Source organism: Rhinatrema bivittatum, chromosome 1 (assembly GCF_901001135.1).
Source record: "Rhinatrema bivittatum chromosome 1, aRhiBiv1.1, whole genome shotgun sequence".
In the NCBI taxonomy this organism is placed as follows: Eukaryota; Metazoa; Chordata; class Amphibia; order Gymnophiona; family Rhinatrematidae; genus Rhinatrema; species Rhinatrema bivittatum.
Window position 1 is genome coordinate 194,588,294 of NC_042615.1, and position 24,629 is coordinate 194,612,922.

The 24,629-nt window shown below is 42.6% G+C and overlaps 1 protein-coding gene across 1 annotated transcript; it reads right to left on the reverse strand.

Annotated features, from left to right (window-relative positions):
- Positions 1–759: 759 nt before the first annotated feature.
- CLRN2 (clarin 2) lies at positions 760–24,298 on the reverse strand. Its single transcript, XM_029590532.1, has 3 exons — positions 23,507–24,298; positions 13,476–13,655; positions 760–1,609 (listed from the first exon to the last, which is right to left on the reverse strand). The coding sequence occupies exons 1-3, from the start codon at positions 23,757–23,759 to the stop codon at positions 1,344–1,346; spliced, it is 699 nt and encodes a 232-aa protein (XP_029446392.1). The 5' UTR covers positions 23,760–24,298; the 3' UTR covers positions 760–1,343.
- Positions 24,299–24,629: the final 331 nt, after the last annotated feature.

Consider the following 24,629-nt stretch of genomic DNA (forward strand, 5'->3'; position numbering starts at 1 on the left):
CTTCTACCAATACATTGATTTGTAGTGAACCTGTTACTAGTAAACTCATCTGCTGCTTCTTAGTACTGTTTGATCAGCCACGGTTTGGCTCTGAACCACAAGAGGCCTAGAACTATCTCTAGCCCCTACATCTGAGAAGAGGCCTCCACACCAGAAAACTTATACTAGTTTTGCACACATAACTTTGAACATGAATGTGAAGAAGATCACACCTCCATCATGTGTTGTTTCTACTCCTGCTCCTGTCTTCTTTGTAACTGTAGGCAAGAGGCACTGAGATCATATTTGAGTTTTTCCCTACCCCCCACCTCAGCATCACTACCACCACCATAAGGCAGACCACAGGAAAAGGACATAGCAGACTGGCTGCAGGCAAGAGCAAGAATTAGAAGAAGGCTGGGAAGGAGAAGGAGCACTGACTGTGTTCTGCCCTGCTCTTCCAGCCCACAGCAGGATTGCAGGAGGCGGAACGGAGGACTCCTTTTCAGTCAGCAGATTGGCTGCTGAACACAACCAGGAAATGGAGCTTGAAGGAAGCCAAATCCCAACTTGTGCTGAGATGCAGAAACTGTGCACGGTAGAAATTAAAGCCATGCATAGCCATGCACCCGCGCAGCTTAGAGGAAACATTTGTGTGCAGGTCAATGTCAGTGACTTTGTTAAAGGGGTGGGAAAGGTGGTGAATCCCAATTGCATTCTTTGCCTTGTTAATTTTGAGTGATTTTCATACATAACACTGTAATAATCTAGTTCCTTGAATATCTTTTTAAATGTTTTAATAAGCAGTGAGCTCACCTAATAAAAGGGTAACAGTACTAGCACAATTTCCTCCTACAGAGTTCCCCCTTTAGCTCCAAGGTTGCTGGCAGTTGCTGTTCAAGGTTCATAGGTTGTTTGAGTAATGCTGCATGTTTCAGTGTTAGGATGGATGAAAATAATTTTTGCTGGCGTGAACTAGTGTAACCTCTTTACACTAGAATAGTCTCTGGTTTTGGTAAATTCCTCTTATTGTGCAAGATCCAAAATAATCCATATTTCAGATAACTGATTTTTTTTGTATTCATATTCTCTCTCATGAAGTTACATCTTCAAAGTCTTGAGTGTTAAAAGGTGTATGCCTTTGCACAGAATATATAGTGTCTGATCCTTTCTGTTGGCTTCAAGTGCTTCCTCCAATCCCAAAATAATACTGTGTGAAGCATGAAGGACTGCAGAAGTAGCCCAGGTTTGAATGATATGGTATAAAGGTCCTTATCCAGCTCTAGACCAACAGGCTTAAGAAATGGTTCCTGTAAGCAAACAATCACTTCATGGATCAACATTTTGTGTCAGAAAAAGAGTCACTAGTACATGATATCTTCCGCTGTAACATTTGCCTCTTCCGTTTTAGTCTTAAATTTAGGTAAACGAATTTTGCTGGCTGCCATTAGCAGCATATTCACAGCATGCGTCCCGGCACTAGCCACACAGAGCCAAAATGAGAATTCATATTGTTCTTCCAAAATGACAAATTTAAAGACACTTTCCCGAAAATTTGCCACCCTTTCTGTGAGGTGATGAAGTTTAACGGCAGCAACAAAGCTAGTGACTCCCAGCATCCCAAAGAAACCTGTAACAAAATCAAAAACAAATGTCCGAGTTACTGAATAATTAAACATGAAGGAGAAGAAGACATAAAAAGGCCGATATTCAAAAAATACGGAGAACCTAATTTAGGGATCTATTTTTAGTCAAATTTAAGGGCCTACATTTTCAACTGAATATTCACCTAAAAGGGGTCTAAATTTAGGCCTACTATTCATTTGCCTAGATTTAGTAACCTAAGTTAATTGCCTAGTGCTAAAAATTAGTACTAGGTACATATCTGTTTCCCCGTCCTAACTCTGCCTCTGTAACCACCTACGTTTTAGTTTCCTAAGTTTAGGCTCCTACTGAATTTAGAGGCCTACATTTAGGGACTCGACACTATTAAATTTTCAGAAGGTCCAATTTAGGAGCCAAACTCCCAATCCCTTTGGCAATTTCGCTCTGTCCAACCACATGAAATGAGCTGTCTTACGAGCAAACTCGGGCATTGCGCTGATTCTGCGAATAAATATCCTATTTTGGAAGCAATGTTCAAAACAACCTGCTCTGTACAAAGGCCACAGGTACATTGCATCCATGGACTTTGTGCGTATTTTCAAAGAGGAAGTGCACATGCACTTTCCCTCTGAAAACTGCTGCCGGTACAAAGTCCCTGTGGGCATCCGCACCTGCTTTTTCTGCCAGTACTTCTTGCATGGAAAATAACGTGTGTAGAAATGGAAAAGCAATCGGCATGCATTATTTTCCTCCTCCAACCTAAGCACACCTCCTAAAGCACCTAAAAGTAGTTTAAGCTGGGTTAAGGGCGGGTCATTTTCAGAAGGCCCTTTTACCTGGGTAAATTGGTACTGACTTGGGTAAATGGCTTTTGGAAATTGCGCTCTTCGAGCTTAGAAAGTGAGATGCCGCATTATGGGAAACTTGCACGAGAGGGAAAGTGAATACAGCCAGTTCGCAAGAGCCCTCGGACTTTCCCATTTGGCTGCCAGAGGAATTCTAAGGAGAAGGAATTATCATTCTTTACAGACGCTCCGGACTGGGCTTGGGTGGCTGGCGGGCTCCAGTTTTTACAGGGCGGTTAATTCAGTCCTGGTCATACCCTTCTGCAGGCATGGATTTGCAGTCCCAATTTTCCTGCTGCTTTCCCTAAGAGATGAAGGGAAGACAAGTCCCATGCATTCAAAGGCTTAAAGCCAGAGCAAGATTAGCCCTGTCCTATAAAAGTGGAGCTAGCTGGCTTTGCTGGCTCAGTACTGTGCATGCACTGCCATGTGGATGACCAGGGTTTGATTCTCTGCTGTTTCCCCAGATCAACCAGGGCTGGGAGTGCTGCAGAGGCAGTGTTTAAAGCCCACGAAAGGAGAGAACCTCAGACATTAACTTAAGGTCTACCCTAGCCACATACCAGAAGAAACTGTGGTTTGGGGCCCTTGGTTGAGGACTGTCATTGCGATGGCTGGGCTGAGTTGGGAGGGGGATATACAAATAGGTACTGCCTCCCACTCCCCTGGGTGGTTGTGCATGAAGGCTCATGGTGCCACCAGTTCAGATCGATCTGGAAACCGAAAAGTGGAGAAGGAAACTGCCAGAGAAAACCAACCAAACAAAAAAAAACAAACCACTTAGAGCTGCTTTCACTGTAGGTCTGATTCAAGCCTTTTGTGTACCTGTTTCTATTGGAACAGCCCAAATCGGCCAGTCTGAGATTGCTCAGGTCAGGCATTTTTGCAATACCTGAATGTAATCTGCTTTGAAGTGCCAAACAGTGAAATATAAACAAAAAAAATTAAAACTATTTCTGGCTAATAAAATCCTGCTATCTGAAGGTTTAAATCAAGCTTTTAGTTTCATGCTCAGGTGCAAACATAATAAAAAAAAAGAATCGGTCAATAAGTTGCCCATTTGGATTTTTTCTGGGTATAAAGCATCCAATGCAAGTTCATGATTCCTGTCTGGCTCAGGTTTACGATTTTTTTTTTCACGGACATGCAATAAAATGGGAGAAATCCATTCTTGACGCTCAAAATATCAGCTTGCTTGTTTATTGACTATATCACTTCCTCTTTTAGTTTTATTACAAGGTTTCCTTCTGGTTTTGTCTTAATATATTACGAGGTCCATATTCAAAAGCATTTAGCTGGCTATCACAGAAGTTACAAATAATCAATCTGGAGCAGCTGCTCGATCGCTGGAATATAAGGATATTGAAGACTTAAATACCGATTTATAAATTATTTGTTGGAACTAGTGTTTAACAACATTTTATGACACCTACCCTATATTCAGTGTATACTGGTATGAATAAATAATTTGTAAAGTAATTTTAAAAAATGTTAAGGAGTGGAGGGAAAGTTTCATATAAACTCATTGGTGTCTCGGCACCACGGTTATGTGGTGGTATAATCATTAACTGACCCCCTCCTCCTGTGTACAATTTTTTTTACTATGAAAGGTTTTTTTCACCTATGTAAACTCTTCCGTGAAGTGAACGTAAAACTTAATTATAAAGCCATAACAGTGCTGTGTTTAAAGAGCTAAACATGCTCTACTTTTAAGATATTATGGAGTAAAGTTCAGACTTCCCTTTATGGTGTTGGTATGCGCTGTCCAATTTCCAACAAAAGTCCCGACACAGTCGATCAGTGTTTCAGACTATAAGTCTTTCCTCAGGGGTGTGAAACATTGTAGAGCTGCCAACTTGCTGGGAATCTGGATGAACTCCATTAGGTGTGAGCCTCTGATGAACTTGAGGTATACGACTCTTGACGGGGTGACTCTCACTCCGTCACCGGAAGAGTGATTATGTCTTCTAAACTGACCCTTTATATATGCAGCCGAAGAGGTAAGTTGGAACCAATGACCGTGTGCGAACTTAATAACGTAATGACGCCAACACGATGGAGAATTAGTGTGCCGGATTACGACCTGATAGGGAACTCCTAACTAGATGACCTGCTGGCGTGATGACGTGTGCTAGCTGTCAAAATGGCTCGCTGGTACGCTGCCGTAGGTTGATTCAAGAGACGGGTGTAATTGTTTACATCCGTGTACTTTGAAACTGACGCTCGAATAAAACGGCAAAAATATGCCATATTGAACGGTTGGTTAACTGTGCGGTCTGGATCACTACCAGAACGTACATAGTGCCTAAAGGTCCCGTGGGCTAATGTACTGGAAACGAGGATGAAAGTTTACAGCAACATGTTCCAATTTAGATCGTCATTCATACCCCGCGGAGCCGCGGTGGCTAAAGTAAAAATCCAAAAGGCTTCACGTTGATTAAGAAGTGCTTTGATGTCCCCGCCCCTGGATGGGGCGTCCAAGTGTTCCAGTACCGTCCATTGAAGATCTGCTATGACGTGTCCCTTATCTGTCAAATGTTGCACCATTGGTGCTGTCATTTTCGCTGTGTTAAATCTGGACTTGTGTTCACCCAGTCTCACCTTGACTGGTCTTGAAGTGCGACCAATGTATAACTGGGGACACGGGCAGATAATGACGTAGACTACATTGTTGGATAAACAGTTTGTATTTTGCTTGCGCCAAACTTTATATCCTGTAACAGGATCTTTCCACAGGATACCTTGAATAGTTTGGGCACACCATGTGCAGTTACCACATGGTTGATGACCCACTAACGTCTCTTCTTCTTTGAAAGTGTGGGTTTGTGCATGAACTGTGTAGTCTCTAATGTTTTTACCACGGGACATGGCAAATACAGGTGTTTCCTGAAATGTGTCATGTATTGACAGGATATGCCAGTGTTTTCGTATAGCTGTTTTGATAATGTTAGATGCGTCGGATTGTTTTAGTACACAAGTCAACCGTGATTCCTGCTTATTAGGCTTGTACTGTAATAAAGTGTTGCGGTCACTGTACTTAGCTCTTTTGTAGGCTGCATTGATGGCTTTACGAGGATAACCTCGTGCAAGGAATCTGTCTGCTAGAATATCTGCTTGTGTTTCAAAATCCTTATCCGTGGAACAAATGCGTTTTGCTCTAAAGTATTGGCTGACTGGGAGACCCATTTTGAAACTGGGTGAATGATGGCTGCTGAACTTAAGTAGGTTGTTGCGATCCGTGGATTTACGGAATATAGTTGTATATATTCTACCTTGTTCTATTCTTATGGAAACATCTAAAAATGATATAGCAGTTTTTGAGACCTGTGAGGTAAACTGAAGGTTTTGATCTACTGTGTTGATCCATTGAAGAAATGCATCTAACTGGGACTGTGATCCATCCCAGATGAAAAAGATATCGTCGATGAAACGATACCAACATTTGATGTGCTGCCACCAGGTGGAAGTATATATATAAGTGTTCTCAAAATGAGTTACGTAAAGGTTTGCAACCGAGGGTGCCAAGGGCGACCCCATGGGTATGCCGTGGACCTGATGATAACAATTCTCACCTAGCCAGAAGCAATTGTTGTATAATACTGTCTCTGCAAGATCAAGTAATAAACTTGTATTGATTCTTTCTGATGAAAGACGCTGGCTCAATGTTTCTTCCAGGATTTCCAAAGCCCTGTGTTGGGGAATATTGGTATACAGTGAGTTTATATCCATAGTGATCATAATAATGGATTCCCAGTGTATTTGAAGGGTTTCCAAATTCCTCAAAAAGTGAGCAGTGTCTTTGATAAATGACGCCGATTTTTCCACGAAGGGTTGCAGAAACGTATCTATGAAATTTGCCACGGGTTCAAGTACCGACCCATTTTGGGACACTATAGGTCTGATGGGAGGAGATGACAGGCTTTTGTGGATTTTGGGCACTGAGTAGATCACTGGTTTCCTGGGATGGGAAACCATAAGATATGATTTTTCTTTACTCGTAAGCCTAACATTGTGTTCTACTTTTTCCTGAACTTTAGACTTGATGGTGTCCGTGGGGTCACCCATAACTGTTTGATAATATTTGGTATCATTCAAATGAACCTGAAGATCTTCTAGGTACTTGGTTCGGTCCTGTATAACCACTGCGCCCCCTTTATCAGCCGGTTTAATGACGATTTCTGTCATTTTATTCAAACTCTGTAATGCTTCCTGTTGTGCTGGTGGTAAATTATGCTTGCTTCTATGTAAGGTCGCTTCGAAGTCTGCCAGATCTTTCAATACTAGGGCCTGAAACGTTTGTATATGGGGGTCGACAGAACCCGGGGGGATCCAACTGGATTTGGGTTTAACCACTGACGGGTCGGCCTCTGTAAATGTCTTGTCTGTAAAAAATAATCTCAGATTCAATTTGCGGACAAAGCGTTGTATTGTAATACGGCTGTCAAACGCTGAATGTTTGGAGGTAGGTACGTAGGAAAGTCCCTGATCGAGGAGAGAAACTTGTGAGTCTGTTAGGGATTGGAGGACAGGTTGACTACTGAAGTGGTTCTTTCATCTTCAGCAGGTGGCCCTTGACTTGCCGAATGTCATTTCTTTTGTCGTGTAGAGCGCGATGAAGAAGCTCCTCCCCTGTTCGTTTCTTACCTTTCCCTCTACCGGAGCAGAATCGCTGGTCCGGTAGAGGGAAAGGTAAGAAAACGAACAGGGGAGGAGCTTCTTCATCGCGCTCTACACGACAAAAGAAATGACATTCGGCAAGTCAAGGGCCACCTGCTGAAGATGAAAGAACCACTTCAGTAGTCAACCTGTCCTCCATCCCCCTAACAGACTCACAAGTTTCTCTCCTCGATCAGGGACTTTCCTACGTACCTACCTCCAAACATTCAGCGTTTGACAGCCGTATTACAATACAACGCTTTGTCCGCAAATTGAATCTGAGATTATTTTTTACAGACAAGACATTTACAGAGGCCGACCCGTCAGTGGTTAAACCCAAATCCAGTTGGATCCCCCCGGGTTCTGTCGACCCCCATATACAAACGTTTCAGGCCCTAGTATTGAAAGATCTGGCAGACTTCGAAGCGACCTTACATAGAAGCAAGCATAATTTACCACCAGCACAACAGGAAGCATTACAGAGTTTGAATAAAATGACAGAAATCGTCATTAAACCGGCTGATAAAGGGGGCGCAGTGGTTATACAGGACCGAACCAAGTACCTAGAAGATCTTCAGGTTCATTTGAATGATACCAAATATTATCAAACAGTTATGGGTGACCCCACGGACACCATCAAGTCTAAAGTTCAGGAAAAAGTAGAACACAATGTTAGGCTTACGAGTAAAGAAAAATCATATCTTATGGTTTCCCATCCCAGGAAACCAGTGATCTACTCAGTGCCCAAAATCCACAAAAGCCTGTCATCTCCTCCCATCAGACCTATAGTGTCCCAAAATGGGTCGGTACTTGAACCCGTGGCAAATTTCATAGATACGTTTCTGCAACCCTTCGTGGAAAAATCGGCGTCATTTATCAAAGACACTGCTCACTTTTTGAGGAATTTGGAAACCCTTCAAATACACTGGGAATCCATTATTATGATCACTATGGATATAAACTCACTGTATACCAATATTCCCCAACACAGGGCTTTGGAAATCCTGGAAGAAACATTGAGCCAGCGTCTTTCATCAGAAAGAATCAATACAAGTTTATTACTTGATCTTGCAGAGACAGTATTATACAACAATTGCTTCTGGCTAGGTGAGAATTGTTATCATCAGGTCCACGGCATACCCATGGGGTCGCCCTTGGCACCCTCGGTTGCAAACCTTTACGTAACTCATTTTGAGAACACTTATATATATACTTCCACCTGGTGGCAGCACATCAAATGTTGGTATCGTTTCATCGACGATATCTTTTTCATCTGGGATGGATCACAGTCCCAGTTAGATGCATTTCTTCAATGGATCAACACAGTAGATCAAAACCTTCAGTTTACCTCACAGGTCTCAAAAACTGCTATATCATTTTTAGATGTTTCCATAAGAATAGAACAAGGTAGAATATATACAACTATATTCCGTAAATCCACGGATCGCAACAACCTACTTAAGTTCAGCAGCCATCATTCACCCAGTTTCAAAATGGGTCTCCCAGTCAGCCAATACTTTAGAGCAAAACGCATTTGTTCCACGGATAAGGATTTTGAAACACAAGCAGATATTCTAGCAGACAGATTCCTTGCACGAGGTTATCCTCGTAAAGCCATCAATGCAGCCTACAAAAGAGCTAAGTACAGTGACCGCAACACTTTATTACAGTACAAGCCTAATAAGCAGGAATCACGGTTGACTTGTGTACTAAAACAATCCGACGCATCTAACATTATCAAAACAGCTATACGAAAACACTGGCATATCCTGTCAATACATGACACATTTCAGGAAACACCTGTATTTGCCATGTCCCGTGGTAAAAACATTAGAGACTACACAGTTCATGCACAAACCCACACTTTCAAAGAAGAAGAGACGTTAGTGGGTCATCAACCATGTGGTAACTGCACATGGTGTGCCCAAACTATTCAAGGTATCCTGTGGAAAGATCCTGTTACAGGATATAAAGTTTGGCGCAAGCAAAATACAAACTGTTTATCCAACAATGTAGTCTACGTCATTATCTGCCCGTGTCCCCAGTTATACATTGGTCGCACTTCAAGACCAGTCAAGGTGAGACTGGGTGAACACAAGTCCAGATTTAACACAGCGAAAATGACAGCACCAATGGTGCAACATTTGACAGATAAGGGACACGTCATAGCAGATCTTCAATGGACGGTACTGGAACACTTGGACGCCCCATCCAGGGGCGGGGACATCAAAGCACTTCTTAATCAACGTGAAGCCTTTTGGATTTTTACTTTAGCCACCGCGGCTCCGCGGGGTATGAATGACGATCTAAATTGGAACATGTTGCTGTAAACTTTCATCCTCGTTTCCAGTACATTAGCCCACGGGACCTTTAGGCACTATGTACGTTCTGGTAGTGATCCAGACCGCACAGTTAACCAACCGTTCAATATGGCATATTTTTGCCGTTTTATTCGAGCGTCAGTTTCAAAGTACACGGATGTAAACAATTACACCCGTCTCTTGAATCAACCTACGGCAGCGTACCAGCGAGCCATTTTGACAGCTAGCACACGTCATCACGCCAGCAGGTCATCTAGTTAGGAGTTCCCTATCAGGTCGTAATCCGGCACACTAATTCTCCATCGTGTTGGCGTCATTACGTTATTAAGTTCGCACACGGTCATTGGTTCCAACTTACCTCTTCGGCTGCATATATAAAGGGTCAGTTTAGAAGACATAATCACTCTTCCGGTGACGGAGTGAGAGTCACCCCGTCAAGAGTCGTATACCTCAAGTTCATCAGAGGCTCACACCTAATGGAGTTCATCCAGATTCCCAGCAAGTTGGCAGCTCTACAATGTTTCACACCCCTGAGGAAAGACTTATAGTCTGAAACACTGATCGACTGTGTCGGGACTTTTGTTGGAAATTGGACAGCGCATACCAACACGATAAAGGGAAGTCTGAACTTTACTCCATAATATCTTAAAAGTAGAGCATGTTTAGCTCTTTAAACACAGCACTGTTATGGCTTTATAATTAAGTTTTACGTTCACTTCACGGAAGAGTTTACATAGGTGAAAAAAAACCTTTCATAGTAAAAAAAATTGTACACAGGAGGAGGGGGTCAGTTAATGATTATACCACCACATAACCGTGGTGCCGAGACACCAATGAGTTTATATGAAACTTTCCCTCCACTCCTTAACATTTTTTAAAATTACTATACAAATTATTTATTCATACCAGTATACACTGAATATAGGGTAGGTGTCATAAAATGTTGTTAAACACTAGTTCCAACAAATAATTTATAAATCGGTATTTAAGTCTTCAATATCCTTATATTCCAGCGATCGAGCAGCTGCTCCAGATTGATTATTTGTAATTTCCAATCGCTGTACCAGTGGCATTGATTTGTTTAGGTTTATCACAGAAGTTAGCCAGCTAAATGAATATTTGGGCACTTAGCCTGTTAAGTTAGGGGCATTCCGGGAGCATAACTGGGAGGAGTTGGGTTAGCCAGCTAAATTAGTCGGCCAGCTCTGCTATTCAGAGTTAGTTGGATAACTTAGGGCTAGATTCATCATTCCGTGCGGAATGATGAACGTGGTGGTAAAGGGGGGGCAGGGGGTGAAGCAGGGGGCGGTCGGGTGATAGCCTGCAGCCAGCTGCACCACAGTATTGCAGTCATAACGCCACCATAAAAGGTGGTGCTATTTCCCGCGCTACTGCCAGTGATAATGTTCTAAACATTATCGCCGGCAGGGTGCTGCCGGCCTATTTCCCTAATCCCCTCCTCCTCGACTCCTCCCCTCCACCTAATTTGAATGCTACTGCCACGATAATGGCCTTTCGCAGGTTGGAAAATAACCCTGTTAGCTGGTGAAGTCTGCTCGGGCCAAAGAACTATCCTAAAGTTAGCCAGCTGTATGCAATAGAGCAGCTGCACTATTGAATAAACCTCCAAAGTTAGCCGAGTCGCTCCATGTGGTCAACGGAGAGATGCCTCCAGTGGCATTGTGCCTCCCTCTAGGCGCGCACGCACGCGACACCCTGAGACCTTTAAAGGGCCCGCGGTGGGAACCAAGCCGCGGACCCCGGATGATGACGTTATGTCCTGTTTCATATAAATTCCCTGGTTTTCCACAGAAGCTTTGCCTTTGCAACAGGTCTCCTTGGTTTGCCTATCCCTGGTTTCCAAGTGCTCGTTGCCTCTTCGTGTTTTCTGATCCTGTATCTTCGGTTCCTGGTTCCTGTGTTTGTCTCGTCTCCTTGCATTGAATGACATCCTGGTATTCGACTTCTGCTACATTTGACTTCACCCGCCTTCTCCAAGCCTGACCTCTGCTACGTTTGATTTCGCCTGCCTTCTCCAAGCCTGCCCTCTACTACGTTTGACTTTGCCTGCCTTCTCCAAGCCTTGACCATTGCTACGCCTGACCATGCCTGCCTTCTTCGTGCTCTGACCCTTGCTACAGATGACATTGCTATAGACTCTCTTTCGTCCAGAGTTCTACGTTGCTTGCTACACCTCCCACTGGCCGCCAGCTTCCATCCTAGCTCAACAGTGATGCTCATGTCTCTATCCCCTGGACGTGGACTCTTGAAGCTTCGGCCTTTTCTTGCTCAGGCACCTCCAGCTACCTCATGTTCCTTGGTGCTTGAGTTTCTGTTTCGAAACCCGTCCAGGGTAGAACCATGCCATCTGCTGGCTGCTGTCTCTGGGCTGAACTATCCTATGTTGTCATATGAACTTGAGGCCCGCCTAAGTCCTGCCGGCCCCAACACCCAAAGGCTCAACCTGAGGGGAACGTGGGCTGGTATAGGTGAAGCTCCAGTGGCCTCTGGCTTCAGCCCACTCCACCTGCTGATGGTGGGGACCCGTGAACCCCTGCGCATGGGTAGCGTTAACCCCCACCTCAGCTCAAGGATCCACCTCCAGCGCAACATAAGCAGGAGAATATTAAAAACTAATGTTAAGCACTTGATTCTCTTCAGAAATATAATACAGTCAGGAAGTCTGAGGGAGTGGTATGGATTGCAGAGATGGACAGACCAGATAGCCATATGATCTTTTTCTGTTGCCTTGTTTCTATGTTTCTATTTTATTTTATAGCTCTAACTGCCAACTGAATCATTAAAAAAATACTGGTAACTACTGCTAAAAACAGTTTCAGAAATGTTGTCAAATATGCCAAAAACTCGTTTCTAAAATGTATTTGTGGTGACCCTTTGAGATCACTAGATGGCCCTAGCATGGGACATGGGTTGGGACTTGGGAGAGGAGAGTGCTGTTCCCTGCCAGCGATGGCAGAAAAGAAGATGAGTGTAGCATTTTGAGATAGTTTGGAGGAGTATGTGCTATTTGTTTTATGTGCTTTTTTCGCTGTTCCTGAATGCTAGACCTCATGGTCCTACAGAATAGGAAGGAGGCAGATACTTTTCCAGTATGCAGCATGACTGGTAGGGTTGTCTCACATTTTAATTAAGACATTTTTTTAATTCATTTTTGAAGTTTTGTTTGTTAACCCCCTAGTCCTGGATCAAGAAGGGACAGGTAGGAGTCCCTGCCTTGGGAAGACTTACAGACTGCATCTCATACCCATTGGATAGACAGTGGTGACTCATCATAAGATAGCCCCAAGTTTGTATTTTTGTGAAGATTTTTGCCTCTTTAGCACTGCAGGAAGTTTTTGCTGCCACCTTTCCTGACCAGAAGTGGGGAAAGAAAGCAGTTTATTCCCCACTGAGTGGAAAATTAGTATTGTTTTTCCTGAGAAGATCTCATGTTGCCATCAAGAGAGGAGAAATAAGTATAAAAATATTTTTCCATCTGGAGACCCCACTGGAATCTTCACCCTTGTACAAGAGAGGAAGATTAGCAACTTTGAAGTGTTGGAGAATCTTTGGATCTCAGTTATTTATTGGGAAGAGATTTCTCTTCACATCTAGGATACCCTGTCCCACCTGGAAATTTCACTTTTCCATCTCCTGAAGGGTGAGAAAATTTCAGGACTCCAAATATCTAGACAGCTGCATAGGTAAAGAGAACTTGGGAAACTTGAGTTTAGAAATAGATGTATCAAATAACCAGTGTGTATGCAGCCAAATGATTATTACTATTGAAAAACTGTTGCAGTAAAGTTTAAGTTGGAACTTATCTTCTTATTTGGCATATACCACCATCCCTATTACACTTACTAAGAGTGATACTCACAGAAGACATTCACCTCTCTGCCATAGGCCCAGGAGTCTACGTTCTCCCCTTCCAGAGAATCCATACCCTGGGGTTGTTGGACTTTGTATGAACTTAGCCCCGGGACCAAGTATGACCACTGCCTTCACCAATAATACCAGAAGAGGGGCTATGTACTGATTTTTAAGTTCATGAAAGAAGTGAAATTACCTGCGAGCAGGTTCCACAAGCAGACACCGGCAGGTCCTTTGATAGCACGATACGGGACTTTGATTATATTGTGAATACAGAACCCAAAGCTGACCATATCAAAGGACATGGCTGTGCAGAGGAAGAGAACAATCATCACATGGAGGGCAGTGTTCAGCTTTTTCACCAGATGTGGAAAAACTAAAAAGAAAGTTAAAATTCCAGTTTTTTTGTTATGCTTTTTCTGTATTTAAAAAAAAAAATCATTTATAGAATTTCACATTTTTCAGTCAGATATTTACTATTGAGAAGAAATATAGCCAGATGATTAACAATTAAGTAATACATATGAACAAAGGAAATAATATATAATTAACCCAGAGGAAATGAAAGTCCAACAAAGGAGAAGGGGAGGGGATTTTACAAAACAAGAAGTAAAGGTAAGAACAACAAAAAAAACTTGGCCACACTGTAGCAAAAAGCAAAAATCAAACCTACACCCCAAACCATCAAGATGGAATGTTAAGGAATGTTTCCCTCTGCTCCACAAACTTCCTCAACTGATCAGGGTCATAAAAGGAAAAATGACTACCCCTAATTTGAATAACACATTTTGCAGAAAATTTTACAAAAACATCTATCTTCAAGGATAACAAGTACTGCTGAAGATTCAAGAAAGATCTGCATTTATCCTGGGTTTCCTTACTCAGGACAGGATAAATCCTGACCTTGTCACCATTAAATATGAAATCCTTATTACAAGAAAAGGATCTCAGTGCCTTGACTCTACCCGGCTCACATACAAATATGATGGGCCGCTAAACTGGGTCCTTATCATAGAGTATGGCCCCGGAAGAGATTTTGGGTGGTGGAAAAAAGAAATGGCATCTCAAAAAAGATATAGCAGAATTAGAAAAGATACAGAGAAGAGCAACCAAAATGATAAAGGGGATGAAACGAATCCCCTATGAGGAAGGACTAAAGAGGTTAAGACTCTTTAGCTTGGAGAAGAGACAGCTGAGGGGAGATATATTTGGACAAGTTCATGGCGGAAAAGTCCAAAAACCATTATTAACGTGTAATTACAGAAATCCACTTATCCCTGGGATAAACAGTATGTTATCTATGTACCACTTGGGATCCTCCCAGGAAAAAATAAGGTAGGCGATCTAAAAAAGCTGTTAGGAAAACAAAAAAGAATAGATGCCAAAGTCTTTTTCAAATCTTTATTGTAGTGGAGACGTATTCAAAGTAACTGCCCGACTCAGGCCGAGTTTCGCAGTTTATAACGGCTGCCTCAGGGGCTACGAATGAATCACAAAAATGTACAATAATTAAAATTAAGTAAATGATTTGTAAAAAATCAGTAATTGATAAAATGGTGACATTAAAATTAAGTGGTGACATGAAAATAAAACTGAACATGTAACATCAAAAACATATATATTGAAGTTGAATATATACCTATGCATATAAAAAATAGATTCAGCATCAAATATTAAAATTTTGTAAATATAGCTACAACAACATGTTATGAAAAATGTTTCATTTAATGTAATTTTAGTTCATTGGTTTTACCTTAGACTCTCATTTTGTACATTTTTGTGATTCATTCGTAGCCCCTGAGGCAGCCGTAATAAACGGCGAAACGCGGCCTGAGTCGGGCAGTTACTTTGAATACGTCTCCACTACAATAAAGGTTTGAAAAAGACTTTGGCATCTATTCTTTTTTGTTTTCCACTTGGGATCCTTCCTTATACTTGTGACCTGGATTGGCCACTGTTGGAAACAGGATACTGGTCTTGATGGACCTTTGGTCTGAACCAGTATGGCAAGATTTATGTTCTTATGCTGTTAAGGAGCTAGGAGTTCTTGTTGGGTATTTGGAGAAAATTACTGGTTGCAGTATCAGTGAACTGCCACTAGATGGCATAGTTTAGTGTTTCCCAACATATTCCTGTCCAAGGCATACTAATATTAACAAAAATGTTGTATGAGACCCCACCCTCCATAGAGCAGGCAGTCCAGACATGGAGAGGACTCATAGCCAAGAGTGTAACACAGTGGGGTAGATTTTATAAATCTACGCCGGATTTTATAAGATACGCGCGTAGCCGAGCCCTGCACGTAGCCGAGCCCTGCGCGCGCTGCCCGTTCCCTCCACCCCCCCCCCCCCACCTTCTCTCTTCCCCTACCTAACCCACCCCCCCCCCAGCCTTATCTAAACCTTCCCTCTACCTTTGTTGGGAAAGTTACGCCTGTCAGTTGCGCGCCATCACCTGACCCGGGGGCTGGTCCAGAGGCCTCGACCACGCCCCAGGGCCGGCACCACGCCCCGCCCCACCCCGCCCCCTGGAACGCCCCGAAATTCACGCCGCTCACCCGACACGCCCCCCCCTTGCAAAGCCCCGGGACTTACGTGCGTCCTGGGGCTTGCGTGCGCCGCCGAGCCTATGCAAAATAGGCTCGGCGCGCGCAGGGATGTTTTAAAAGGGTTACGCGCGTACCTTATGCACGTAACCCTGATCCTGGACTTTTAAGAAGGGTCTAACATATAATCCTTTACATACCCTTCCCTTCAGCTTGACCTTGTCAGGCAGAATCTTGACCTTGTCAGGTCAAGCATCTGCCTCTACCTGGTTTAACTCCTTGGAAAGTGTTTCACCATTCCTATTTTCTTTTTCCACCCTGAACTGGGTCTGACCATTTCTTTTCCTAGCAGAGGATAGGGTCATATGGGGCTCCTAGGCCAGAGAGTATTTTCTCTGCCAACATCTGTACATGCTTCCGACACAACTCAAGTGAACTACTTTAGAGTGGGACTTGATTAACATCTCCAGGGTTACCCTTCCCTACTGTTTTAGGGAATCAGCTAAGAGTTTGGCATGTTCTTATGTTTTTATGTTCTTATGTTCTTATGTTCTTATATTGGCTTGCCCCACCTGTGTAGTCAGTAGAATCTGACTAGTTTTGTTGCTGGTCACTATGTATGCAGGCAAGTATTGTCTTCTTGTAATTGTTCTACCCTCTGAGGGCTAAGCCCTTCTGGATAAGAATTTTTTCACACCCTGAATCTATCAGAACTGGAGTAGGGATCTCATCTAGCTCAAATGAGATCAGAAAGAACATAAGTACCAAACAAGGAATATTAATGAAGTTATAGCTGTGGAGCTTCACTAAAATGTAATCCCACTCTTCAGCTTCAAGTCATGGACAATCTTTGATGAGGTATGCTCTCTCTCTACAATGGGAGCACACCTATGGTTTTACACCTGGTAGTCATTCCTCCTCTGGAGGTTTTAGATTGCCAGTGCAAACCTTTAACATCTAGTGGTGGCTGTGTCACCAGGTTGATGTCCGTAGATTTGTTCCCATCAAAGAGACAGTCTTTGGCCAAATGACCTCTCTTTCCACAGTTAAAACAAGTTGGTGGGCCTGGAGTCTGTGACTGGAGTATGTAACCAGAGTGATCCTGCTCTGAGGATTGTTGCTGGGGTCTTGCACTCTCACTTCTGTATCAATTGAGACTGATGGTAGGTATCCACCAGGGGTGAGCCCTGAGTGTTGATATGCCCACTTCTGCATAAATTTGTTCACCCTGTCCAGGAGTTGCTCCATGAAGACCTAGTTGGTTACTTCAAGGCCTGTTTTCACCTCTGGCTCTAGCCACTTCCGTCTGGCATCCTTTAGCCAATTAAAAGGCTCCATGGACCTTCCCCGGGCTGTAGGGTACCACGCTGGAACTGTGGGCGGTATGTTTCCATACTGTAACCCACCCTTTCCAGGATGGCAGTTTTGACTCCCATCTTCTATCTGGGTTGGCAGCCTGAAAAGCCACTTGCCTTTTGCCTGTAAACAGATTTGCCTGGTAGGTGGTCCAGGTGGTTTCTGGCCAGCCAGCTATGTGGACAGTTTTCTCGAAATTCCTTAAGAAATCATCTGGATCTTCTCTTGTCTTCATTTTATACAAGACCAGAGGTAGTGGGGTTGCCCATGTTGTGGTAGATCTCACTGATTAGTTTAACCCCTGTTGCTGGTTAAATTGTTCATGTAGGGCTTGAACCATTCTCTGGAGTTGCTGCTACCCTTCTGAAAGGGTCTGCACTAATCACTCCATGTTAGTTAATAAGCCTTGGCACCACAAAGGCTTTTTTTTTGCTGCAGTTTCTGACTTTTATTCAGGAGCCCACAAAACACAACTTCCCAATGTCTCGGGAAGTAAAAATAGAAAAAAAAAAAAACCCCTAGCCTGTCCAAACCTGACTGACTTTAAGCCCCTGTCTGTCTAGGTGGGCTACCCCCTTGGTGCACTGTACTTAGTAACTGTTGCTGCAGCCATGCCCCAGGAAAAAAAAAAAAAGTCCTCTCTCTTCTGCTGCTGGTGTGGGTCCCTGTCTGTGCCCAGCCGCTTAGAGCAGCAACATCCCACTGCTGTCACCATACATAACACAACGTGAGCAAACTTCGGCTTGCCAGAGGACAGGAAAGACTGGACTCTGGCTATTCTTCTACAAACCTTTATTATTTGCAGGAAAAATTAAACAACCAAAATCCTGCTTACCTCAGCCGTGCTGGAAACACAAATGCAGATAATTAACTCCAGCAAAACTCCTGCTTCTTTCTGCTCGTGTATGGAACCCACAATCTTTTTTTGGGACCAGCCTTCTTATCCCTCTCCCCAGGGTAATGTCCTACAACCTGATTCCTTGTGGCTGTCTTAAGGTGGAGCAGGCTAAATGCCTGGTCCTGGACTTTTAAGGGGAGACTATCATACACTCCTTTACAAAGGGCAAGGGAAGAACTGAAAGCCTCACCAGTCTCTGTTCCAAATTTTAAAACAAAGGAGAAAGGGAACACACACCCACATGAAACCATCACAATGCACCAGCTCCTGCAGGAGAAGGGAGATGTTAGTGTGGAATAGTTAGCCAGCTCCATTACCTAGGCTGCTGAATCTGGCTGCCAGAGCTTCTTCACTGCTGCCGCTCCCAACACTCAAGTGAGTCACACCCAACACTCAAAGTGAGGCACATTCAGTGCTTTCCCCATCTTACTCAGCCTGGGAATAAGACAGAGGCTTGAAGGACTCAAAGATGGGGAAGATGAGGAGGTGCTGTGTTCACTGTGTGTGCTGCACAAAGCAAATCCCAGCTATCTGTGCCCTGCATGCTGCCCATTAATTTCCACACTCCATGGCTCATGCTCTAGCTAGAAAGAAAGGCATGCATGATTACACATGCTCTCAGAAAGGAGACTCTATTAATTTAAGAGCCACCGCTGCTGCAAGGTGCTGAGCATAAAGCCCAGAGCCCAGGTGTTGGCCTGGATCTGAGCATCAGGTAGAGGTGACTTTTCCATGGCACACTTGATCAGGTCTGAAGGAAAATACTGGCCTGGTGAATGGTGAACGAGAACTGTGGGCCCAACATTCAATGAGAAACATTTATGTAAATTAGCCAGATTAGATTTCTCTGGCTAACTTACATGGGATATTCAGCAGCACTGCTATGCTGCTGAATATCCCCATCAAAATCGCTATTTAGAAAATAATTTATATCCGGCTATATTAAACCTGCTCTATCCGCCCACAACTTATCCAGCTATCTACTTAGCTGGATAAGTGACTTATTTGTCTAAGTGGCAGCCACTGAATGTAGCTGGATATTCAGCGGCTGCCACTTAGCTGGATAGGTCGCTACTTATTCAACTAAGTAGCTTTGAATTTCGGGCTCTGTATGTATGCCAATGGAAATTTATGAAGGGTATTTCTAGTATGTTCCGAACAAAGTGTCTCCTTTAAGGGATTAGGGGAGTAGGCTCCTCTAAGGGGAGTGTTCTTAGGAGTATATAATGTCTGGTTCAAAATTAGGAGGAAGACCTCTCTAGCCACTTCTGCATACTTGCTTGAAGGGGGACCTCTCCCACTGCATCCTTCATAAGAAACCCCTCCACCACTTCCTCCCACTCCTGTACCTCGGGGCACTTAAGAAGTAAATCACGTCAACTCCCTCTTCAAATTGCCTCCACCTCTGACTCCTTCACTCTGTCCAGACTATGACTGACTACTTTCATAACAAAGTTCACAAGTATAATCTTCAGTCCTCCACCAGGTCACATCCACCTCCCTCACTTCATTCATGTCCCCTTATTCTGGCCTCTGCCACCATTTCTTCATCTTCTGAAACCAAAAGAAGGAAACTGAGCATCTTTGTCCTCCAAACTCACTACCCATTTCTCCTGATCCCATTCCCACCAGCTCTTCAGTTCTGTTCCCCCTTGCAATCACCTCTTGCTTCTGTCACATCCTCAAGCTATCACTTTCCATTTCAGCTGTTTCTGCCGCCTTCAAACATGCTGACCATTCTTCACAAACAACTTACTGGACACTACCTGCCCTACTATCATCCCATCGCCTCCTCCCCTTTGTATCTAAACTACTCAAATGAGTTGTTCAGCTCCATTGTCTTAACTTCATTTAATCTCAAACCATTCTTCATCCACTCCAATCTGGCTTTTGCTCTATACATTCCACAGAAACAACCCTTGCCAAAGTCTCCAGCGACATATTCCTGGCCAGATCCAGGGACCTTTTACTTAATCTTCATCCTTCTTGAGCTATCCATTGCTTTTGACACTGTTGATTACAATCTACTTTTGACACTTGTCCTCACTTGGATTTCTGGAATCTGTTATATCTTGATTCTCTTATCTTTCCCATTGCATGTTTATCTTTATTAAAATTTGTTAATCACAAACACAAAATGCACTAAGTGATGTACAAAATATAACATACATAATTTAACATTAATAAAAAGACAGTCATTAAAATAAGTGAGTTAAACAGACATATCAACAAAGAAAAAAATGTTAGATTGATTGTTTCCCAGCTTACAAATAGGCCTGTTTAAAAAGAAAGGTTTTTAACAGGGTGTTAAATGTTTTTAAATAGACTGACAAACGCATTGCCTCTGAAAATGAGTTCCATAATACGGGGGCTGCCACGAAAGAAGCACATTCTCTCGTTTCTATGACATGAGTGTGCCTTGCTGAAGGAATGTCCAGTAAGCCTCTTTGCGAGGAGATCTAAGAACATGTGGGTTGATAGATTCTCAGGGGAGCATTAGACCAAAGGGAAAAGTCAAAATTGAATCACCATCGACCCCATTTTATATTCAATACTTTGCATTTAGTGTATGCTCTAGTGATCCTCCAGTACTAGTGATCCTCCAGCACTATCAATCAGTATGCCTCAAGGATTTGTCTGAGGACCTCTTCTCATCTCTCTACACTTGTTTCCTCAGTGCTCTGATCTCTTCCCATGACTTTCAGTCCTATCTTTATGCTGATGACTCCTAGATTTACCTATCTACAGCAATGTCTCTAGGAGTCCAGTCTCAGATCTCAGCCTGCTTGTCTGACATTGCTGTCTGGATGACCCACAGCAAACTTAAACATAACATAGCCAAGTCAGAACTTCTTATTTTGCCCCTCGCATCCAGCATCCCCATTCTTATAGTTCTGTGGATAACACTGTCATCCTTCCTGTCCCTTAACTCATAACCTTGCAGTCATCTTCAACTCCTTTCTCTCTTTCTCTACACACATCTAAAATACTACTAAAATGTGTCATTCAAGACAACACCAAAACCCTTATCCATGATCACATCACTTCTCACTTAGACTACTGCAACCTGATCTTCACATGTCTCCCATTAAACTATCTCTTTCCACTACAATCTATCCAAAATTCAGCTGCATGACTTGCCTTCTGTCAATGTTGCTACACCCATATAACTTAGGTTACTAGTTTGGCTCTCTATCAGATTACATTGAGGTAACCTTCACAAAACAGCAGTTACTATCCTTAGTAGAACACATGAGGGTAACCTGCACAGAGTGATAGTTATTACCCTTAACAGAACCCAGGGGGTAACCTGCACAGAGTGGCAGTTACTACCCTTGAACACATTGGGGTAACTTGTATGGAGTATCTGTTACTACCCTTAACAGAACACAAGGGGTAGTCTGCATGGAGCGGCAGTTATTACTCTTAATAGAATGCATGGGTGTAAATTGCATGGAGCGGCAGTACTACCTTTAACAGAACACATGCTGGTAACCTGCATGGAGCGGCAGTTATTACATAAGAACATAAGAAATTGCCATGCTGGGTCAGACCAAGGGTCCATCAAGCCCAGCATCCTGTTTCCAACAGAGGCCAAACCAGGCCACAAGAACCTGGCAATTGCCATAAGCAACTTGCTGGACAGACCTGATGGACCATATGGTACTTTTCTACTGTCATAACTATGTCACTATCAGTTTCCACATAAAGTTCAAGCTTCTCTTACTCATCTACAAGTGCATTCATTGTGAAGACCCTCATTTACCTCTCCTCTTTTATCTCTCCCTACACTCCTCCTCATGAACTCCGCTCCTCGGGCAAGTCACTCTTAGCAATGCCTTTCTCTTCTATTGTCAACTCCAGAATCCATGCTTTCCATCTTGCTGTGCCACATGCCTGGAATAAAAACTTTCTTAGTTGGTGCACCTTGATTCCTCTCCACCCTTATTCAAATCTAGCATAAAAACCCTCCTTTTTTGGGGCTGCTTTAAAATCTTAACCCCTGGTTCTCCTGATCATAACCTTGTTGGTTTTAATCATTTTCCATGATAAATGAAACTTCCTAAATTTCTTATTTGTCCTGGTTTCTGCTTGAATAAATTGTAAGGGTCAGTCTCTTAGGTATATTTGTTATGTCGAGTAGCACTGTAGAAATGATAAATAGTAGCAGGTGAAGCTGGCTCTGAAAGGAAGACCACATTCATTGGTGAGGGAATAAAAATACATTTATGGCAGCAAATGACAATTAGATTGGTGGAAGACTGCACAATATTTTGAGCTGTAACATGCACAGTAGATTCTTGTCCTCTAACATGTGGCACCCTGCAAAACTGGTCTTTAGTGTCTACTACAAACTGTAATGAATTTGAGAAAAAAAAACAGTTTTTGGGAGGATCATTACTTTCAATGGCTTGAAGCCAGAAAAAGCTGAAGTTTAGTTTTAGGAAGGAAAGTTGGACCACAGTTTTTCTCAAAATCTGTCAAAATAATTTTTTCGCAGATGTAATCAGTTGAAGGCTCCTCAGTAGGAACATGTTCTTCCCCAAGCATTTCAGATACATGCAACAGGGAACTTCAGTCAAATAAAATTATTTTCATTTCCTATCCTAGTTTGCCTCTAGCATTTGGACTATGACAAGCTCAACCACCCAGTGAATTCCTGTATACATTTTTCTAGATTTGTCACCCTCATGGAGCACAAATCTCCTGTGATTCTCTACTCCCTAATGATGTAAACAAAATTGGTAGAATTTACTGAGAGCACGAAAATAAGCAATCTAAGCCTGTGGGAGAGGGAGGATAGATATGGGGTGGAGGAGGATCTGGAGATTGACTGTAGCTCCAGGTCACCAAATATTGTTTTCTGCCTTGGCATTCACTTATGCCAAAGCTAGCTAAAGTGTCTTTGGGAACACAAACACTTAGGAATGCATGAGGCGTGAACTGCTGAAATAAATATAAAGGGATGATATGGTTATAGCTCAGACTTTCTACAAAATACTTGCAAAATTAGCCCAAATATTATTTTTAAATGGTTTTGAAGGCAAATCATTGCATCAGTTATACATGGAGGGGAAAAAGCTTTTGAAATTCTGCTGTAGTGTATGGCTAACATTCTGCTTAGGAACGAAAGGGAAATACCTGATCTGAAAGTCTGCTCATGTTAAATAATTAAGAATACAGTTTCCCAGAGCACCCACACTTCAGCACTGGTGCTATCTCAACAATATGGCTTCAGTTCTGAGGAAACATTCATGTGTTCATGCATGAACTATGTTTAATCATTTTAGAGCAGTAAAAGTACAAGATAATAGGTGTAGTAATAAATTACTTTGTAGTTTTTTATAAAGCAAAATAAACTAGTTCAAATTTTTACATGTTTTACACTGCCAGTCTTCATGAAATGCATGGCTAAAATGCTACCTACCTGTAAATTTTGACCATCGTCCACCCAATCCACAATGTCGTGTTTTTCCTCCTTGGAAAAGTCCGTAGTAAATACTGCCAATGAACTTAACCAGCTCTGGGTCTGAAGCATTGACCAGATCAACTCCTGTTTTACAAAGTATTTTTCCAGTCATCCACTTCTGGGTTGTCATTGCAACAGTGATCAGGAGGAAGGATACAATACTTACTGCTGACGCTAAAGAAAATAAGGTCTTTTTAAAGCATCCAGGCATCTTAAGAGTTTCAAGAGATCATCTTGAAGACTGCTGTGTAGTCTCAAGACAGATGTGTTACATTTGTCCTGATATTTAGTAGCTTAAAATATTCTCTCTCTGTTCTCATTGTTCTCAGGCACTCAAAAGCAAGGTTAACTGCAGTAAACTTCAGATTCAAAGGAATGTTACTAGAGTGAAATCCTGCAGCGGTTGCACAGGAGAGCTTCATTATACTGCAGTGTTCTAGGGCTTGTTCCTGGAGGAAGTAATCCTATCCGTCTTGTACTACTAATATTTCATCAGATGGTTTCATTGTCCCTTCTTTTAAATGCTCAGTCAACAACGATTTCTTGGTTCTTTATCACATACAAGATGTTTAGATGCAGGATCCATCATTGGACAGCATAAAAAAGAATTAAGTGGTCTTCATAAGTAGAGAGAGTCCAAAGTAATTTGCAATGTAAAATTCTGCTGACAGCTAAGCTGTATCAAATGTCCTCGCTTTGCTGCTTGATGATCTTTCTCTCTAAATGCCAGTGCTGTCAGAGCTTCCAAAGCTGTTTATAACCAGCACAATGAACCCCTGTTCTTTTACTATTAACAGAAATATGTAAGCAAGTGACGTCTCAATACAGCAACATTTTTCTCAGCACATATTGGATGTGTGTAAGAGGGAGCTTCCAGAGGGATTGTGCAGAAATGAGTAGGAAGAGTGGATTATAATTGGCAAATTAGAGGGATCATATGCTGACATTTGGCATGGTTTCACACTCTTCCAATCCTGAGCTGTCTGAGTCTTCTGCAACATATCACCATAACCTATACCAGAAAACATGTATTAATTTTTGATTTGCATAACTGCAATAAGTACCATCACTTTACATTATT

What these genes read in the sequence shown, in the direction of transcription:
- CLRN2 (XM_029590532.1), bottom strand. Translation starts at nt 23,759, where the DNA reads ATGCCTGGATGCTTTAAAAAGACCTTATTTTCTTTAGCGTCAGCAGTA. An exon ending in ACGATGGTCAAAATTTACAG is followed by an intron (nt 13,656 to 23,506) that starts GTAGGTAGCATT and finishes CTTTCTTTTTAG; the next exon opens with TTTTTCCACATCTGGTGAAA. An exon ending in CTTGTGGAACCTGCTCGCAG is followed by an intron (nt 1,610 to 13,475) that starts GTAATTTCACTT and finishes ATTTTGTTACAG; the next exon opens with GTTTCTTTGGGATGCTGGGA.